The sequence below is a fragment of the Physeter macrocephalus genome, chromosome 2 (genome assembly GCF_002837175.3).
Source record: "Physeter macrocephalus isolate SW-GA chromosome 2, ASM283717v5, whole genome shotgun sequence".
NCBI lineage: Eukaryota > Metazoa > Chordata > Mammalia > Artiodactyla > Physeteridae > Physeter > Physeter macrocephalus.
In genome coordinates this window covers 20,723,732-20,740,926 of record NC_041215.1, presented here as the reverse complement: position 1 = coordinate 20,740,926, position 17,195 = coordinate 20,723,732, and the positions used below count along the sequence as shown (strand labels likewise).

General features: G+C 64.8%; 1 protein-coding gene across 2 annotated transcripts in view; it reads right to left on the bottom strand.

Annotated features, from left to right (window-relative positions):
• KDM4B (lysine demethylase 4B) overlaps positions 1–17,195 on the bottom strand; it is an 88,638-nt gene that overhangs the window by 9,953 nt on the left and 61,490 nt on the right. The window contains exons 6-11 of one of the 2 annotated variants that reach the window (XM_028500180.2): positions 15,590–15,691; positions 15,041–15,240; positions 6,882–7,336; positions 6,290–6,410; positions 4,107–4,285; positions 1,587–1,809 (exon numbers count right to left, since the gene is read on the bottom strand). In XM_028500180.2, coding sequence (XP_028355981.1) covers positions 1,587–1,809; positions 4,107–4,285; positions 6,290–6,410; positions 6,882–7,336; positions 15,041–15,240; positions 15,590–15,691 — 1,280 coding nt within the window. The remainder of the gene's footprint in view (positions 1–1,586; positions 1,810–4,106; positions 4,286–6,289; positions 6,411–6,881; positions 7,337–15,040; positions 15,241–15,589; positions 15,692–17,195) is intronic. The other variant, XM_028500181.2, reaches the window with a different exon arrangement.

The window sequence follows — 17,195 nt, the reverse complement described above, 5'->3', positions numbered from 1 at the left end:
AGGTGGGCCTCGGGGAGCCCGGAGTTCAGAGCAGCAGAGCTGGGCCCAGAGTCCACTGTTTCCGAAAGCGCAGTCAGAGGCTCTGGGTTACCAAGGTGTTGGCTCTGGGATGTGGTCCGGGTTTACAGTCGTGGAGGGGGCATGGGGGGAGGGGGCATGGGGGGAGGGGGCATGGAGGAGGGGCGGAGGACATGCCCCGGAGCGAGGGCAGAAGGCACAGCCTGCCCCGCGACCCTGCCTCACCCGGGGCCACTGCCCAGCAGTCCTGCGGGGACCCTGAGCCAGCCAGGGCTCGCTGCCCACCAAACGGGCTCTGTGGGCTAGAGGGGCCACTGGCCGGTGCTGAGAGGTCCCTGGGGGAAGGACAGGAAGAAAGCAAGGCAGCAGGAAGGGGGCGCCCCGAGGGACAGTAAGGTACCTGAGAGCCCGCCCCTGGCCCCCTGCTCCAGCCCCCGGGGCCCTCAGCCAGGGTCAGGCCTGGGGGCGCCCCTCTGTCTGGCGCCAGGGCTCAAGGAAGATGCCTGTGCTGAGGATCCTGCCTCCCAAGGGCAACAAGGGAGGCTCCTCTCCCCCTGCGTGGCTGGACCTCAGGCCCCTCGAGAGAGGCGGGGTGGTGGGCTCGGCTGCTGCCCACCCCCTCCCCCCCTCAACCCTGACCCCGGGGGGCCCGTCTGCCCAGGAGCACGTCTCACAGCCGGGCCCGGCTGGGCAGAGCAGACGGGTTCCCAGCCAAGAGACAGAGTGAGCTCCGGGCAGGCCTCTGCAGGGCGGGCGCCAGACAGAGATGTACACACGCAAAATTAAGCGGCTTCAGGAGGCTTTCTCCCTGTCCTGGGAGCTTAATCTCACATTCGCTGCCCCCTCCCACCCAAGAAGGGGACAGACATCCATCTTCCTGTCTCAGGCTATGGTCGGGCCTTCAGGCTTTGGGGGAGGGTAGTCACCGATGGCAGAGATAAATCAGACCCCTGGACCACTCTAGAATCTCAGCTCTACCATCAGTTCCAACTCCGGCCCCAAAGTGCGGAGTTGTTTGTTTTTTTTTTTTTGTTTTTTTTTTTTGTGGTACGCGGGGCCTCCCTCTGCTGTGGCCTCTCCCGTTGCGGAGCACAGGCTCCGGACGCGCAGGCCCAGGGGCCATGGCTCACGGGCCCAGTCGCTCCGCGGCACGCGGGATCCTCCCAGACCGGGGCGCGAACCCGTGTCCCCTGCATCGGCAGGCGGACGCGCAACCACTGCGCCACCAGGGAAGCCCCAAAGTGCGGAGTTTAAAAGCGTCACGGCCCCTGATGGGTACCTGATCTCCTGCTGCCTCCCAGGCCCTGGGAGGGGAGGGCAGGCCTCGGTGGAACCTCCCAGAAGGAGGCTGACCAGGCAGTCCTGCCTTGGCCAGGGGGAAGGGCAGGACACCTGCTCCCAAAGGTCGAGACCCCCGCCCCATGACGCCAGGTCCCGCTATAGGCCCAAAGCAGCAGCCAGAGGAAGGGGCTTCCCTGCCCCGCAGACGCGAGGGTGGCCGTCTTGGGAGGGTGAAGCGGGGCTGTGTGTGTGGCGGACCCCTCGGCTCCCCCCGCCCCAGCACTCACTGGCATGGACCTGCAGGCAGCACTTAGCACAGGAGATCAGCAGGCTGGTCCCGTCGTCGCCGATGTAGGAATTGGCGGGGAGCGGCTCTGTGTTCTCCCCGCTGGAGGTGAAGCACATCTCAGGGATCAGCGGCCGCGTCTTCTGACCGCTTTTGGAAGGTGGTGTGGCCGAGGGGCCCTCCCCGAGGGAGGCCTGGGGAGTCTCCTTCTCGGTCTGTAGGGACTGCAGGAGGGGGGCCGCCATCAGTGGAGAGCCCAGCATGGGGCGGGCGGGGACCCCTGACATCCCGGACTCTATCCTCCACCCCTCCGTCCCCAAGCAGCACACCCCGGGCTGCTCTTTGCCGCACTAGCACCCCTACCGGGACACCTGCACCTGCCCCACCGTGGGTGTCCCTGACGTACCCTCCCAGCCCCCAACCCTGCTTCAGAAGCCCCCGAGAGATCCTCCCCAAAGGCAGTCAGACCCTGTCCCACCCACCCACCCACAAGCCCTCCTCCCACTTAGGGTTACTTGCAGACACAGCACAGACGCTGCCCTGCTGCCCTCATCCCTCTTGCCCTCACCCACTGCCCCTGGCTTGCTCTGCTCTGGCCACGAGGGCCCCCTCGCTGTTCCTCCCAAACGCCAGGCATGGTCCTGCCCCGGGGCCTTCGCATGTGCCGTTCCCACTGCCTGGGGCGCTCAGATCTCTGCTCACATAACCAGCGGCCCCCAGGCCTTCCTTGCTGTCTGTCCTCGTGGTCCTGACCATCACCTGATGCCGTGTTATCTGTGTTATCTACGTGGGGCGTTCTCCCCACCTGTGACTCGCACGCGCCCCATGACGGCTGTACCCCAGTCCCCCCAGATCCAATCAGATGAAGAGACTGTGATGAAAACAGCCTGCCCATGGCACCGGGATCCAGCAACCCTGGGCCTGTCACAGGGTGGTGGGGGGGGGCTCCCAGACGAGCCCCCCCCAGCACCCAGAGTGACGGAAGGACTCTGACCGGCTCAGGGCATAAGGAAAGAGGCCACCAGAGACCACTGGCCTGATGCACTGTGTGTGTGTGGTGGTGGGGCCCTGGGGCGCCCCGCCTGGCAACTTGGATTAGGGGACCGGCTGGTTTCCAAACAGGCAGAATGTCCAGCCACAGCCCTTCCCATGATATGGGACAAGCGCAGCCTGGTCCCCAACTCCGAGGGCTCCGGACTGCGGAAGCGGCGGCCCCGCAAGGCCCGCTGATGCCGTGGACGTGATTAGGCTGAGTCACAATGCTTCACTTAGCAACCGGGATTAAGGAGATTCGCCTCTTAAGCCAGTGTTCCCAGCGCTGACTTCCAGCAGCGCTGGGGAGGGGCGTGCCTAGAGAAGACATCTGGACGTTTCCGTCTTAACTTGTTTCCACGACCAGATGTTGGCTCACTTAGGGACCACAGGTCCTGGCAGCTCTGAGCGGCAGGGCCCTCGAGATGGGTGTGCCGCCCTCAGCACGGGGCACGGAGCTCGGCTAGCTCAGCTAATATGTGGAAGATGCCAGGCACTAGGCTGGAAGCCGGGGACCCCAAAACAAGTGAGACCCGGCCTTGTCCTCCAAGGGCTGATAAACAGAGGGCAGGAGCAGGGGCAGAGGAGGGTGGGGGAAGCTGGGGGGCATGCCAGAGTCCACTTGGGATAGCAGGTCCAGGAAGGCTTCCTGGAAGAGGCGGCAGCTGGGTGGAATCAGAGAGTGAACAGAAATCCGTCTGGCAAGGGAGAGGCCTGGGTGGGTGTGTGGGAGATGCTGGGGGACAGCACGGAGCGTGCTATGAGTGCGTGCAGGGGCAGATATCACAGGAGAGGATGGCCGTGGGGCATGTGGAGAGGCCAGGGGCCATGGTGAGCCTGGCGGGCTTTCCAGCTGGGCCGTGTGTGGCTGTGGTGAGGTGCTAACAGGAAGGGCAGGAGGCAGGCAGTGGTCAGGGCTGGGGGAGGGGGACACGGCAGGAAAACAGGTTAAGGAAGAGAGCGGGAGGACCCGGTGGTGGATGGTACAGGGCAGAGTGCGGGGAAAGGCCACGATCACAACTTGGAAACTCAGGACAGAGCTGGGGGCCGCGTGGCGCCAGGCCATGCGCGGGTCTTCGCCCAGCCCCAGCCCCCCATCGCCAGCCCCCATTCGCCACGCAGGCGCCTACCTGGACCCACCCCCGGGCCCCCTGCCTGCGCTGCCCCCTTGGGCTGGGCTGAGGGCCCCTCAGAGGACAGCCATCTGAGAGGCTTCCTTGCACCCTCATCCTCTTTGAGGCACGTTGATAAATTACCTTCCAAGGAAACGCAGACCCTGGGCTCTCTCCCCACAGCCCTCACAGGGGCCTTCCGTCGGGCTGTCCACCGAGCCCACTGCGGCTCCAACAGCAAGTGGGTTCTTGGTCCCCATCACCCTCCCTTCAGGGGGAAGGCATTCCCTTCAGGCAGAGCGGGCCCTGGCGCCATCGGGAGCAGGCCGACGCTGCCTGGCCCGGCAGGGCCCGGGGGTCCCTCAGCACCGGCTCACCTGGCTGTACGGGTAGAAGAGGGTGCAGATGGCACAGTAGGGCTCCGTCAGGGCGGCCGCCGCATTGAACTTCCTCTCGGCCTGGAAGCTGGCCGCCTTGTTCTTCCACTGCAGGGACAGCAAAGACCTCAAGGCCTCGGGGTCACCCACGTCCTCGTCCCCGGAGAAAGGGAAGGCTTCTGGAGTAAAGTGGGAGGGGGGAGGAGCCTCAGCACCCAGGACCCCACCCCACCCAGTGCGCGCTCGAGGGGATGGGTCCCCACTTCTCGGCCCCTGAGCCCCTCCGCAGGGAGGTGCCCTGGCCCCCCTCAGCTCAGGGCTGATCCCATCTGGGGACAGGAGACGGGATGGTCAGGCCTTGGCAGGTCAGGCACAGACTCCCCTGGGAGTCGGGCGGGGGCACTCTTGCCCCAATGTCCTGTAAGATGGAGGCCACCGACAGATGTCCCTCCCGTCGCCTGTCACCGGGCTGGCCTCCGCCGGCCTCGACCCCCAGCTCACTGTCCCCAATCCACCACATCCCATTCCTGCACTTCCTGAGGACACAGGGGTGCCACCTGCCCTGGCATCAGCGTCAGCGGTCCCCAGGAACCTGCCCAAGGAGTGAGGTCCTCATCCCTGGGGCCCCAACCTTCCCAGCAGCTGGGCCAGCGTGGCTGGTACCACGGCCGTCCCAGCTGTAAGGCCAGAGGCTGCCTCAATGCACAGGGACCCTGGGGCCGCATCTGATCTCCAGAGAGGCCCCTCCTGCTCCCAGAGCTCCAGCCCGAGACCCGCTTCTAGAACCCTCCGCGTCCTTGCCCTCAAATTAGTTTCAGAATCAAAGAAGCCACCCAGGCGCTTTTTACATTCCACGTGCGTCTCAAATGGAAGGCTGAAGCGGAAGATGATAAACGGGCTTAGCAGGATTTCTGCACGTAAGACAGTCACTCCGACTTTCAGCCGAGTGTTAAAGAGAAGCTTCTCCGTCTCTGCCCCTGCAGCTCCAGGGCCACCACCGCCTCTTATTCCAGCTTCTCCCAGGCGCACGCAGGGTTCAGGCAGGAAGGGTCACTTCTGTTGGGACTGGCCGCTCCCCAGTCCGGCGCTGACTTTCCCTGAGGGCAGCTTGGCCGCAGGTCAGAGATCAGGGCCCGGAGCATCCTGAGTCACAGGTGTCTGCGGGGTGACGGCCAAGGGCAAGGTTTCCTCTGTTCTCGAAGCAGCTTCTCCCACTTCAGGGCCACGCAGCCCTGTCTCGGAGGACGGGTGCGGAGAGCGCAAGGCCAGGACGTCTCTGCTGGAAATGGGACTTGGAAATGGCCCAGTTCCAGGGCCCATGCTGCTCCGTGATCCTCTAACCCTGAATCCATTTCTCAAGTCTCTCCCTGGGGGATGCAGCCAGCACCTCTACCATCGCTCGTTGCTGCCCTCTGGAAACGCTCTGCGCCAGGCACCCGAACAGATCCCGAGGCTGTGAGAGGATGAGGTGTGGTCCTCGCTCACCTGGAGGGCCAGGAAGGGACACAAACGCACAAGGGCCACGGCAAGTGTGCTGGGGGTCGTGGGCAAGAGCCTCTGCTGACGGCATCTTCTCAGTTCTCACAGGATAAGGAGGGGGCGGAGGTTACCACGGAGACTGTGAAGGCATCGCACCAGGAGCTCTGGGTGACAACTGGCCTCGGCGTTCCTGGCATTCCCGGCACCCACCGTGTGCCTGGCACCAGGCCACACGCTTTACAGGCCTCAGCCCCGTGCACCTCCCTCCCTGGCAGGACCCCTTGAGGGGGCCAGAAGACCCCATTTTACAGATGGGAAAACCGAGTCACAGAAAGGCAAATGGCACCATGGTCCCCGGCTCTGGGCAGTGGGCTGGGGTGTGAGCCCAGGTGGCTGCACCTGCCCCTCAGAGGCCCCACTGGACATCTGAGGCCCTGGGCCCAGTAGAGCAAGCGCCCCCCCAGGGAAATGGAGCAAACAAGGGCAGGGCAGAGGCCTGGGGGCAGCCGGGCCTGACCTCGGGAGCTGTGGGCTGGGCAGGGGGCACCTCGGCCGCACGGCATTTGGGGAAAGGGTCTGAGGCTGTGCCGGGGCTGGGTCTGCAGGCCCGACCTCGGCTGGGGGTGGCGGGAGTGAGCAGGCTGGGCGGGTGGGAGAGGAAGACAGGGCAGGGGCACAGCAGAGCCAGGGGCACCCTTGCTCACCCTCGTCACTTGAGGCCTCCTGCTTGACCACGGACAGCGGGGACCGGGTGGGTGGCCTGCCCAGAGGGTGGCGCCGGCTCTTCTTGATCTCCATCTTCAACTTGGAAAAGGTCGACGGAGCCTAAGACGGCACAGGAGGCCTCTGTGTGAGCAGCTCTGGGGCCGGAAGCAGAGGCAGTGGAGCCCAGCTCAGAGGGACCCCAGTGTCCTCAGTCGGGGGCAAAAGGCCCCAGGAAAGGGGCAGCCAACATCCACACTGGTTTCTTTGCTTTTTTTTTTTTCTTTCTTTTTTTTTTTTTTTTTTTTTAATATTCATTTGTTTATTTGGCTGTGCCGGGTCCTCGCTGTGGCATGTGGGATCTAGTTCCCTGACCAGGGAGCAAACCCGGGCCCCCTGCATTGGGAGCACAGAGTCTTAACCACTGGACCGCCAGGGAAGTCTCCCCACGGTGGTTTCTAAACCACGTACGTGCCGCTGGCCTCCGGGACAGGACCCACAGGGGCCGTCTGGGACGAGCGGGGCCGTGGGCAGCATGGGGGGCAGGGGGACCCCCGGCCCCAGGGACCCTCGCCGGCAGCCACTGCCCCCTACCTGCACCTCGCCGGCTCCGCTCTCCTCCTCGGGCCCCGTCAGCTCCATGGGGGCCACCTGCTCCTTCCAGGTGGGGCCCTTCTGGGCAAAGTGCTCAGAGGCCTGCTGGCAGGACACGCGGCCCTTGTCGCCTGCCGCCGGGCCGGGCCGCGGCACCACGAACAGCATGGGGATGATGGGGCGCGGCTTCACCTCTGGCTCCTCGCTGGGTGCTCCGGGGGGCACCACGTTGAGGGGCGGGGGCGGGGGGTTCTCCTCGGCGGCCTCAGGGCCGGTGGCCAGTGCCGGGATCTCCAGCAGGGGCACCTCCTCGCTGGGGAACTGGGTGGGCGGGGGCGGCGGCAGCTGGGGCATGAGCGGGTGGTGGAGGTGCGGGCCTGAGCTATGAGGGCCGTAGCTCTTCTTCTTCCGGTCGCTCTTGGCCTTGGCCGGCCGCAGCTTGCCCCTCCCGTCCTCTGTGGGGACAGAAGAGAGATGAGTCAGAGGTGGGGGCCGGGGCACCCCAGGGGCCAGTGGCCAGGCACCCCCTTCGAGCCCCCCAGCCCGAGCGGGAGCCGGCTGCACTAGTTGAGGGACCCCTCTGGCCCAGAGAGGCCTTCCCCCAAGGAACCCAGGCTTCGGGCGGTTGTCACTGCTGCCAGGTCCCCCTGCCAGGCGGCCGAGCCCTGGAGCAGCAGCACCCTGGCCTCAGAGTCCTGCCACACGCTCAGAGCACCTTCTGGAATGAACACGGGGTGCCGAGGCAAGCTGTCCAAAAGCAGCTGGGGAGAGACCGGCTCTGAACATCCTTTCTGAGGGGAGGGGGGAGGGGGCGGGATGCATTTTCTTTTCCTGTGTCCGAGCTTCCTTTATTTCTAACAGTAAATGCACACGGTTTGTGGAATTTTTAAAAAGCAAAACCTTAAACAACAAACCATAAACAAGTGGTTCTACTTGTGTGAAACAGAAGTGCCAGAGGGGCCTGCAGGGCCCGGAAGACGCGAGGGCTGGTGCTGGGGCGTTTCCTGACAGGTGACGGGGTGGGGAGGGAGGTGGACAGGGAGTGTCTTCAGCAGCCTTTTAATTCAGGACCACAGTGGGCGTGCAGCTCGTCAAATAAACTGAGACGGGCGGTGTGGCTCGAGGGGTCATGGCCCCCAAAGACGCCCACACTGTAGCCCTGGGACCTGTGCATGCGGAGCCTGACATGGCAACAGGGATCCTGCAGATGAGGTTGAGCTGAGGATCCTGAGGCGGACCCCACGTACTAACAGGGATCCTTAAAAGCAGGGGATCCAGCTGGGGCCAGGGGAGCCGTGACTACGGAAGAAGCCAGAGAGATGCTGCACTGCTGGCTCTAAGGATGGAGGATGGGGCCGAGAGCCAGGGATGTGGCACCTCTAGAAGCTGGAAAAGGCAGGGAACGATTCTCTCCTGGAGCCTCCAGAGGAGCCAGCCCTGCCCGTGCCTGGATTTTAGTCCAGTGGGACCCATGTCGGACTCCTGACCCCTAGAAATGTCGGAGAATAAGACTGTTGCTTTCAGCCACCGGGTCTGTGGTCACATCACACAGCCACTGGGGATGCATGCGGGCGGGGGGCTCCACGAGGCCTGCTGTGCTCAGGGCGAGGTGTGCACGGCCTCAGGGACGCCCGCCCGCAAGGACCAGCGGCCCAGAGCACAGCCTGCGGGCCTTCCCTGCCCACCTGGAGAATGGGCACACGAGCTCAGGCCCTCGCTGCCTGTCCCGGGTCCCCACAGGCTCAGGACGTCACATGAGGTGTGACAGCAGCTGATACCCGGGGACGAACTGGTCATCCTACTGATGGTACCCGTGAAGCGCTGGTTCCAATGCGTCACAGTCTGGGTCTCTGAGGGCCGGGAAGGTAAGGACAACTCGCAGAAAAGCAGTGGTCCCTCTCGCGGCTAAACCTGTTACAGCGTGACGTGTGACAGGGTCTGATGGGCCCCGCGGCATCCACATTTACCTCTTGCTATAAAAACCTGTCCGTGTTTCACCCCCGTCCCCCAGCCAAAGGTAACGGCACAGGTGGTTTGATGCTCCCGAGGGCGAGGCCATCACTTAGTCCTTGACCGGCCCTGACCCAGGAAGGGGTCAGGCGAGGGCCCTCCCACCCTTCCTCCAGGCAGACCCCCGGCCCGGAGCGCTAGGAGGGAGCCGACTCCCCGCCGCGGCCCCCACTGGGTGAGCTGCAGAGGCTTGAGCCAGCCTGGCCTGCGTGGAGGTGCCCCCCTGGCCGCTGCTCCCTGCAGCCCACAGGGTCCCAAGCGGGCAGCGGAGCTTTTCAAGAGAGGCTCAGAGGAGGGAGCGCTTGCCAGCGCCCCCCATGCCGTCTGGCCCTGAGCCTTCCAAGGGCAGGGGCGCAGTCAGGATCCCTCCTGTGCCTCTGTCCACCTGGAGGAGCCCAGCACGCTCCCCAGGACCCCCCAACTGCCAGCACCCCAGGAACAGTTATCTGGCCAAGGAAAGGAAACGGGCATTCCGCAGACAAAGCTGCTTCTCCCCTACAGATGCTGGACTTGGGATGGTCCTGGCCACTAAAGGTCACCTCCCTGTCCCAGGAGACGTGGGAGAGGGGAGATGGGGGCGGCGTTGAAAGGTGGGGGGCAGACGGGGGGGCAGGGAGAGGTGTGGGGGAAACACTGCTCATAAGGTTTGGTGACGGCAGCCCAGCCCCAGGAGGTGACCAAGGGCCCAGGAGATCAGGCTCTTTCCTGCCGCTTCTACTGATGTACAGAAATGGCGCTGAGGCAGCCCAGAGCCCTGTCCTGACGCGGCAGCAGGGACTTCCGGAGAAACGGCTTTGTTCTCTAAGGAAATCCACTATGCCCTCCTCCCTGACAGCGCGGCCACCCGAATGCAAGTCCAACGACGGCCTCCTGGGCCTCAGGACAGCAGAGCCTGCGAGCCGCCCCGGCTCCAGATGCTGCTGGGGAAGGACACGTCCCCGGCTCCTTCCTCAGGGCCACTAGGCCCTGGGAAGCTGACGGGGGCACACCCAGAGGACCCTGTTAGGGGACAAGCCCAAGGGCACCAGGGACGCTGGGGGGCCCGGGCCCTGTCTGTCCTCAGGCCGTGGGGACCACCGCAGGCCTAGGGCAGGCAGGCCGCACTTGGAAAGCCCCTTGGTTGGCCCGCCTGAAGGAGCCTCGAAATGGAGCTGGAACGGTGGCTCAGACCCGAGCCGGGTCCCTCCCCAGCACACAGGGCCTCTCACCGCCCCCGGTGTGCAAGGGGGCGCAGAATGGCAGGGACCCCCTCGGCCCCAGCAGGGCTGCTGAGGCCCGTCTGGCACTTGTTTTTTGCGGGGAGGCACAGCCAAGAATCTCCCCACTGCCGATGGGTGTTACAGCCGTGCCAGCTTCCGGGGCCCCCACGCCTCCTCTCCCACCAAAGTTCTCCCAGGGGAGAGCAGGGGGCGCAGGGCTGCTGCCTGGCTTCGGGACCCTGCTCTGCCTGGCCCAGCCAGCCCGCATCCCTCCTGAGCGGGGCCCAGGCCAGGGGACTGTGGCGCGAGTGTCAATGCCCCGGCCAGCCTGCCGCTCACCGCTGGGTGCAACCGCCCCGGGGTCTTGTCCTAACGCCGTCCAAAAAGGCGCGTGAGGGAAGGGGACGTGACCCATGGCGGCTGCACACCCGTCCCCGGCCCTGCTCTGCCCTGCGGGGGACCACGTGCTCTGGGACCAGCCCTCCTGGGCCCTGCCGCCCCCAGCTCCAGGGCTGCGAGAAGGGACGGTGGCCGTGCTTGGCCAGAGCTGGCCGGGGCCAGGCAGGAGGAGGGAGCCCCTGCGGTCCCAGCGAGCCAGGCGGACGTGGGCTGCCTTCCCGCCGGGACCAGGCCTTGCTGTGCCGGAGGCTGCCGGTCCCATCCCGGGCCAGGCCACGGGGCAGCTGCTCTTGCAGACCCCCGGCAGCGGGAGCCGGCGGAACCCGACAGCCAGGAGGGGAAGCAGGCCCCCTCCCCAGGCCAAGGGACCCGCAGCCAGCCGGGCCCCCTCCTGCCCCTGTAGAGTCCAGGCCCCTCCGTCCCGCCCGCCTCCGCCTACTCCGGTCGGGCAGCTTCCCACGTGAGCAGCGGCAGCAGGCGCACACCCCGCCGACGCAAACCTAAAACAAAATGCCCTGTCCTCGCGCCCGGACGCCGCCCACGCTCACAGCTCTGAGGGACATGAAGCTGGCGTGAGAGGAAGGCTAGAAACCACCGTAACGTCTTCCACTTGTTCCCCGGACGCGGATGCTGTCACCCCCGACCGTGAGCACTTATTTATTTGATGCATTCAGAGCGATCTTCCTCCAAGGGCTCGAGGGACAGCCCCCAACTGGGGCGCGTGGCTCCCCAGCTGTGGCAGCCTCCTTCTGTCCCCAGAAGGGACCCCTTCCTCTCTAGAGGGGCTGGTGTTCCAGGAGACGTCCCAACACCCCAACTCCTCCTTCTTGGGAACCAGGCTCTGGAGTGGAACAGGGACGGGGTGTCTGGAGAAAGGAAGCAGCCAGCCCTGAGCAGAGACACCTCCCTGGGAAGGTCCCCGCTCTGCCTGGGGTCCACAGCCACGTGACACTGAGCCCACCACAGAGCACGGAGCCCGCACCCCTTTCGGCGAAGCCCTGGGGGTCCTGGGCTGAGGCCCTGGAAGGGGGACAGCGTGGCTGCAGATGCCAGGAAGGAGGGCACATATCCTGCAGGGTTTGGCCTACAGCAGCATGTTTTACTCTCAGTGGACACAGAGACCACCCCCCACCCTGCCCCGTTTAGGTAACAATCTGCTTAGAAAAGGGAAAACCGGAGAGGCACCGGGCCTTCTCCGTGAGTGAGCCTGAGGCCAGCCCTTGGGATCCCGAGACACCGAAGCACAGCGTCCCTGTGACGGGGCCTGGGGGGTGCGGCCGTCTCTACGGACAGTCGGTGGGTTTGGGCAAAGGTTCATTTTAACTCACTTCAGTTAATGAAAAGAGAACCGTTATTCCTTTGCTAAGCAGTTGGGTAAACAGTGTGTCTACTCTTGCTGGCTGCCCTGCATCCAGCCTCAGGCCGGCGGCCCCTTGCGCCCGCTCGAGAGGGAGGAGAGATGCCCGTGGTCGCAAGGCACCCTTCCCACCCTTCCCAGGAGGGGTCCCGCTAAAACCCTTGTCTCTCGGGACCATCTGAACCGGTCGGCCCAGGAGCCCCCGCCCTGGCTGGCCACCGACGGGCTGACTCCGCTCCTAGAAAAAGCCGCCGCGGGCTGAAGCCGAGACCCTTGGGACGGCGTCCTCCCACAGGCCCCGAGCGGGGTGTGCGTCCTCTCCTTTCACCCTCCAACATCCCCACCGGCCTGCCGAGGTGGCGTCCAGGGCCCGGGTCCCCACATTTCAACCTGGACTCTTTATTTCCACCTGCTTTTTCTCCCACTTACCCCGCGCCCCCGTGAGAGCACCGATGCCCCCTGGCAACTTTGCAAGGTGCCACCTGGGGAGGCCCGGGTGCAAAGCCCGCCTGCCCCTGCGCCGCCCCACGCAGCCCACCCTGGGGGCAGGGCTGTCCCCACCCCGGTCTTTGGCAGTCACGCCAGGGACACCCGCAGAGTCTCCCAACCTCTCGGGCCAGAACCCCAACCTTAGCCACGTCAACCACTGTCCTGACCCCCCTACAGCTCAGCCCCATGGCCTCTGGAGTCAGATGCCAACGCCTCACCTGGCGATGGGACTCGGGGCCCTGGATCCCGGAGCCCACGGCACAGGGTCCATCATTCACCCACCACAGCCCATGCTCCGACTCGCCCCACGGGACTGGGGCCCAGAGCACCCACGACACAGGCACAGAGCCGGAAGGACCACGTGCCCCTCCCAGCTGCAGACCACCTGCTCCGAGGGAGCCCCTCTTGGTTTTGGCACGTTTACTCTGTTACAGGCTAAACTGTGTCCCCCAGATTCCTATGTGGAAGTCCTAACCCCGGGGCCTCAGAACGCAGCCACATTCGGAAACAGTCATTGCTAACGTCATGAGTTAATAAGATGAGGTCGTTAGGGTGGGCCCTCATCCAGTGTGACCGGTGTCCTTCTGAAAGGCAAAATGCAGACAGACTGGCACACAGGGAGAGGCCGTGTGAGCATGAAGGTGGCCGTTTACGAGCCAAGGAGGGAAGCCTGGAGAGACCCTCCCCCTCGCGGTCTCAGAAGGAACCAGCCTTGCCCACACCCTGACCTCGGACTTCCGGCCTCCAGACGGAGAGACAATGAACCTCGGTTCCTGAAGCCGTGTCGGGTACTTTGTCACACGGCAGCCCCAGCAGACTCGGACGCTTCCCTGAACGGTCCGGTGTCTGCCTGGCCTGTTTTCTGAACTTTTAAGTAAACGGGACGTGGGGCGTGGGTGCCCGTGTGACATTCGGGGCTGCACGTGAGGGTCGCCGCGGGGAAGAGCAGTGGCCTTCACTGCAGCCCAGGACAGTGTCCTTGCTCCTGCCTGCAAGCCGCTGGCCGGTCACGTAAGCCCTGACCTCTCCTGACCCCTCTTCCTCGGGCCTTGTTCCCTCCGGCTGCATCGAAATCAACATCCCCCAAGGCCGCTGGCCAGCACCTACGCAGGGAGTCCCCCTAACACGTGCAGCCCCGTTTATGTCACGGCTCTTCCTTGTCTTTCAAAAACGTCTCTTAATTTTCTCCACAAAGGTCTTTTATTTTCTGTTAGATCTGTTCCAGCCCGCATCACCCTCCGGATGATTTCATTATAGGTAGGATTTTCTTCAAAACCATGTGTTCTGTGAACGCCCATATGTGACAAGCGTGGTGCGGCCCTGTGCGTCCAGCCCGTTTCTGGCAACTCCGCCAGCTCCCTGCGTCACCAGGCCTCAGCCTCTAGGTCCACTTCCAGGGGGTGATCGTGCCTGCGCACAGACTGTGCCGACGCACACCCCCTCCCCGCCCCCGGCCGCCTGTGTCTTGCCTCCCCGGACTGTCCAGACCCTCCCGCGTGGAGTGGGCTGTTTCGTGATGCCCACCAGGCAAGTGGCACGCCAGGCTGTCTGGGACAGGCCAGCACGCAATTTACCCAGGAAACTTTCCAATCTTCCCTGCCTCCAGCTCCCGGGGGCCCCCCGCAGGGACACTCCCCCTTCCAGCCCGTGGGAACATCAGGGGCATGCGCCTGCCCCTCGCGGTGCCTGGTGGACAGTCACCTCGAATGCCACATCATCTGTGACACCGGCCACGAGCACCCCGGGGCGGGCCTGACCCCAAGCCAGGCAGAGCTGTGCTGGCTCACCTGCTCCAAGACACGGTCCCGAAGAGGAACCCTCCCGCGACCTATGGCCTGCGATGGGGGCCCGAGGCACTGCTGCCTGGCAATCTGCCACCAGCCCCCCAGCCCCGCCCGGCCCCTCCTTTACACCTTGGGGGCAGCTGCTAGGTGCCAACGTGTGAGCAGCTGAAGCTGCAAGTTGGGAAAATGAAACCAGCCGTGGAAAAGAAAAAGGAGCACCGTAAAACATGGGAGTGGGGAATGCTCAAACGCTCACGGAGTGATATTCCGCGACTAACGGGCCCCAGGCAGTGTAAAGGGTGCGGTTCTGAGACACTCCCACCGTGGTGTCCAGATACATTTTTTTTTGTTCAACGCCAGCCCGCAGGTGGGGCATCCCCACCGCAGGCACGTCCAGCATCTGGCTGCAAACAGCAGGCCATCCCCTTTCCCAGCCGAGCAGAGGACACCTCTGTTACGGACTCATTGTCTGTGTCCCCCTAAGTTCATGCTGAACCCCACCCCTCAGTGGGCTGGTTGGGAGGTGACTGGGTCATGAGGGTGGGGCCCTGGCTAAGGATCAGTGACCTTAGAGGCCAGAGGGCTCGCTGGCTCTCTCTTCCCCCTGAGGACACAGTGACAGAGGGTCACATGCAAACCGGGAGGTGGGCCCTCGCCAGCACCAGGCCACACCAGCACCCTGACCTCCCAGCCTCCAGCACCGAGGAATAAAGCCCGCTGTTTCAAGCTGTCCACCTGTGGATTCTGTTTCAGCAGCTGGATGGACTGGGACAGCCTCTCTTCAGTTTCTGGGAGAAGAGGGACTTTTCACAGCACTCCCAGAATGCACATTTTTAGAAAACGCCCTCCCTGCCCACACGGCACATGGATCGATTCTGAAAGTGCGGGGCCTGGCCAGCACAGGCACCAAGCAGGACTGACCTTCGGAGCCCTCGGCCTCCCGGCCCTGCGGCAGCGGCTGGGATTCCTCCTCCTCCTCCTCGGGGTCGGCCTCTGGTGTGGCCTCCTCCTTCATGCCGCCACCGGCCTCCTCCAGGAGGGCCGTCCCAGCTGCCCCCTCGCCAGGAGACTTGGGGTCGTCCGGCTTGGGCTTCTTGGGCTGGCTCCGCTTCCGGTGAGACCTGGAGAGGGAAGCTCATCAGACGGGAGGCGAAACAACGGAGGGGAGAAGCCCTGGGCTGTGCACCCTGTCCAGCAGACAGAGCCCCCCAGGAGGCCCGGGGAAGCGGGGGCCCTGGGTGGGGTTGGCTCCTGGGGACAGGGGCGGTGGAGGGAGAGAGGCCTGGGGGAGGGGAGGGGACGGCAAGGGGGGTGTCAAGCGCGTGCCGATGGCAGCTGGAGATGGGATGGCGGGACGGACGGGCTCCAGGAGCCTCTGTGTGGTGGGGCGGGAGACACGGGGAGCGTGGGCTCAGATGGAAACAGCAGCTCGTGGAAAATGCCTGCGCGACAGACAAAAGGTGCACTTACGACAGCCCCGGCCTCCTGGTCTGCTCTTTCTTCCTCTCTAGACTTGGTTTCCTCTCCTCCTCAGTCTTTTTCCAGTGTCTGTTTTCTTTCAGACTAATTTGTCTAGAACGTAAACGTCAGGGGGTTTTTCTCTAGGACTCGTGTTAACTCCCCAGACGCCGCAGGGCCTCGCGGGGCCCCGGGCTCTCCCTGCATCCTCTCCACCTGCAGGAGCTCCGAGCCCAGAGCCCGCGGCGGCCCCTTCTCTAAGCTGCGCCCGGCCCCCCTCACCTCCTGCCCACGCCGGCCTCCAGGGCGGCGCCCCGGGCTCAGGGGCTGCGACAGTCCCCGGACGGGATGGAGGGCGGTCCTCGGGCCCCAGTGAGAATCCCAGCTGAGGCTGAGCTGTGGCTTCTTAGTGAAAACGAGGGGGAACTGGGGTTAAAAAGGAAGAAAGGAAAGCGACAAAGGGAGGGGGGCTGCAGGTTAGTGGCCAGGGCACCCCTGCCGGGTCCTGGGGGGACGTCCTTGCCGGTTCCTGGAAACTTTCCAGGGAGGGGACAGTGCAGCTTTGAGACCTCAGGAGGTGTGTGACTGGCCCGGGAGCCGATGCAGGGGCCGGGGCGGCGGAGAGGCTCAGCCTTGGGCAGGGGACACCAGGACAGCCACAGGCTCCGGGTCGCACAGCCGAGGGGTCGTTTTGGAGAGAGCTGTTGGCGCTGGCCGCGGCTTCCCTCCCCCAGGGAGCTCTCCATGTGGCCCCAGTGGGGTCAGACACCAAGACCTTATAGGAGACCCTACAGGGTCCCTGGCAGCCGCACCTCCAAGGACCAAGCGCTCACCAAGGGGAAGCAGGGCTGTCTGACCGGGGACGGGTGGGCAGGGAGGCCCCGAGGGCTCCAGATGCCAGGACCCCCATCTCCTCCCAGGGGCGTCTGTAGCAGGACGCTGGGGCCTCACGGCTTCCTTGCTGCCTCCCTGCCCGACGCTGCTGACCCCTGGGGTGCCTCCTTCTAACTGTCCCCTAACGCTAACCGCTAACCACTGCCGGTCCCTTGCTGCTCAGCTGCCTAACTCGAGGGCCCCTGGCTCTGTGCCCTGAGCCCAGGCAATGCCTGGCACACGACAAGCCCTACTTGATGTCTGCAGCATGAACCACCCTGATGACCAAAGGTGGAAAGCAGGGAGCATTCCGGGGAGGGCGCGTCGTGGGCAGAGGCGTGGCGTCACACAGAGCATGGCGTGCAAGGGCGCACCGCGAGGGGGAGGGGTGCAGGAGGACAGGCGGGCGGGGACAGGGCGGGGAGTCGGCAACAGATGGGGGCGGGAGGGGGCACGAAAGACTCAGGCCTCCCCGGGTACACTCTCCACACCCAGCGAGTTTGGGAAACGCCAGGTGCAGCCCCGACGCGGACACAGGAGGGAAGCTCCGGGCTGTGCCCCAGCTGTCATCCGGAGGCTTCTCTCGGGGTCTGGGAATGCTGCAGGGCCGGATGCCCACGAGCGAACCCCCACGCTGGCCCCAGCACCCAGCAGAGGGGCACCCTCCTACCGCCAACTCACCTGGCCTCGGTTTCCTGCAGCTGTCCCGCTCCTCACCCCCTCTCCCGCCCTCCCCCCCCCCCCC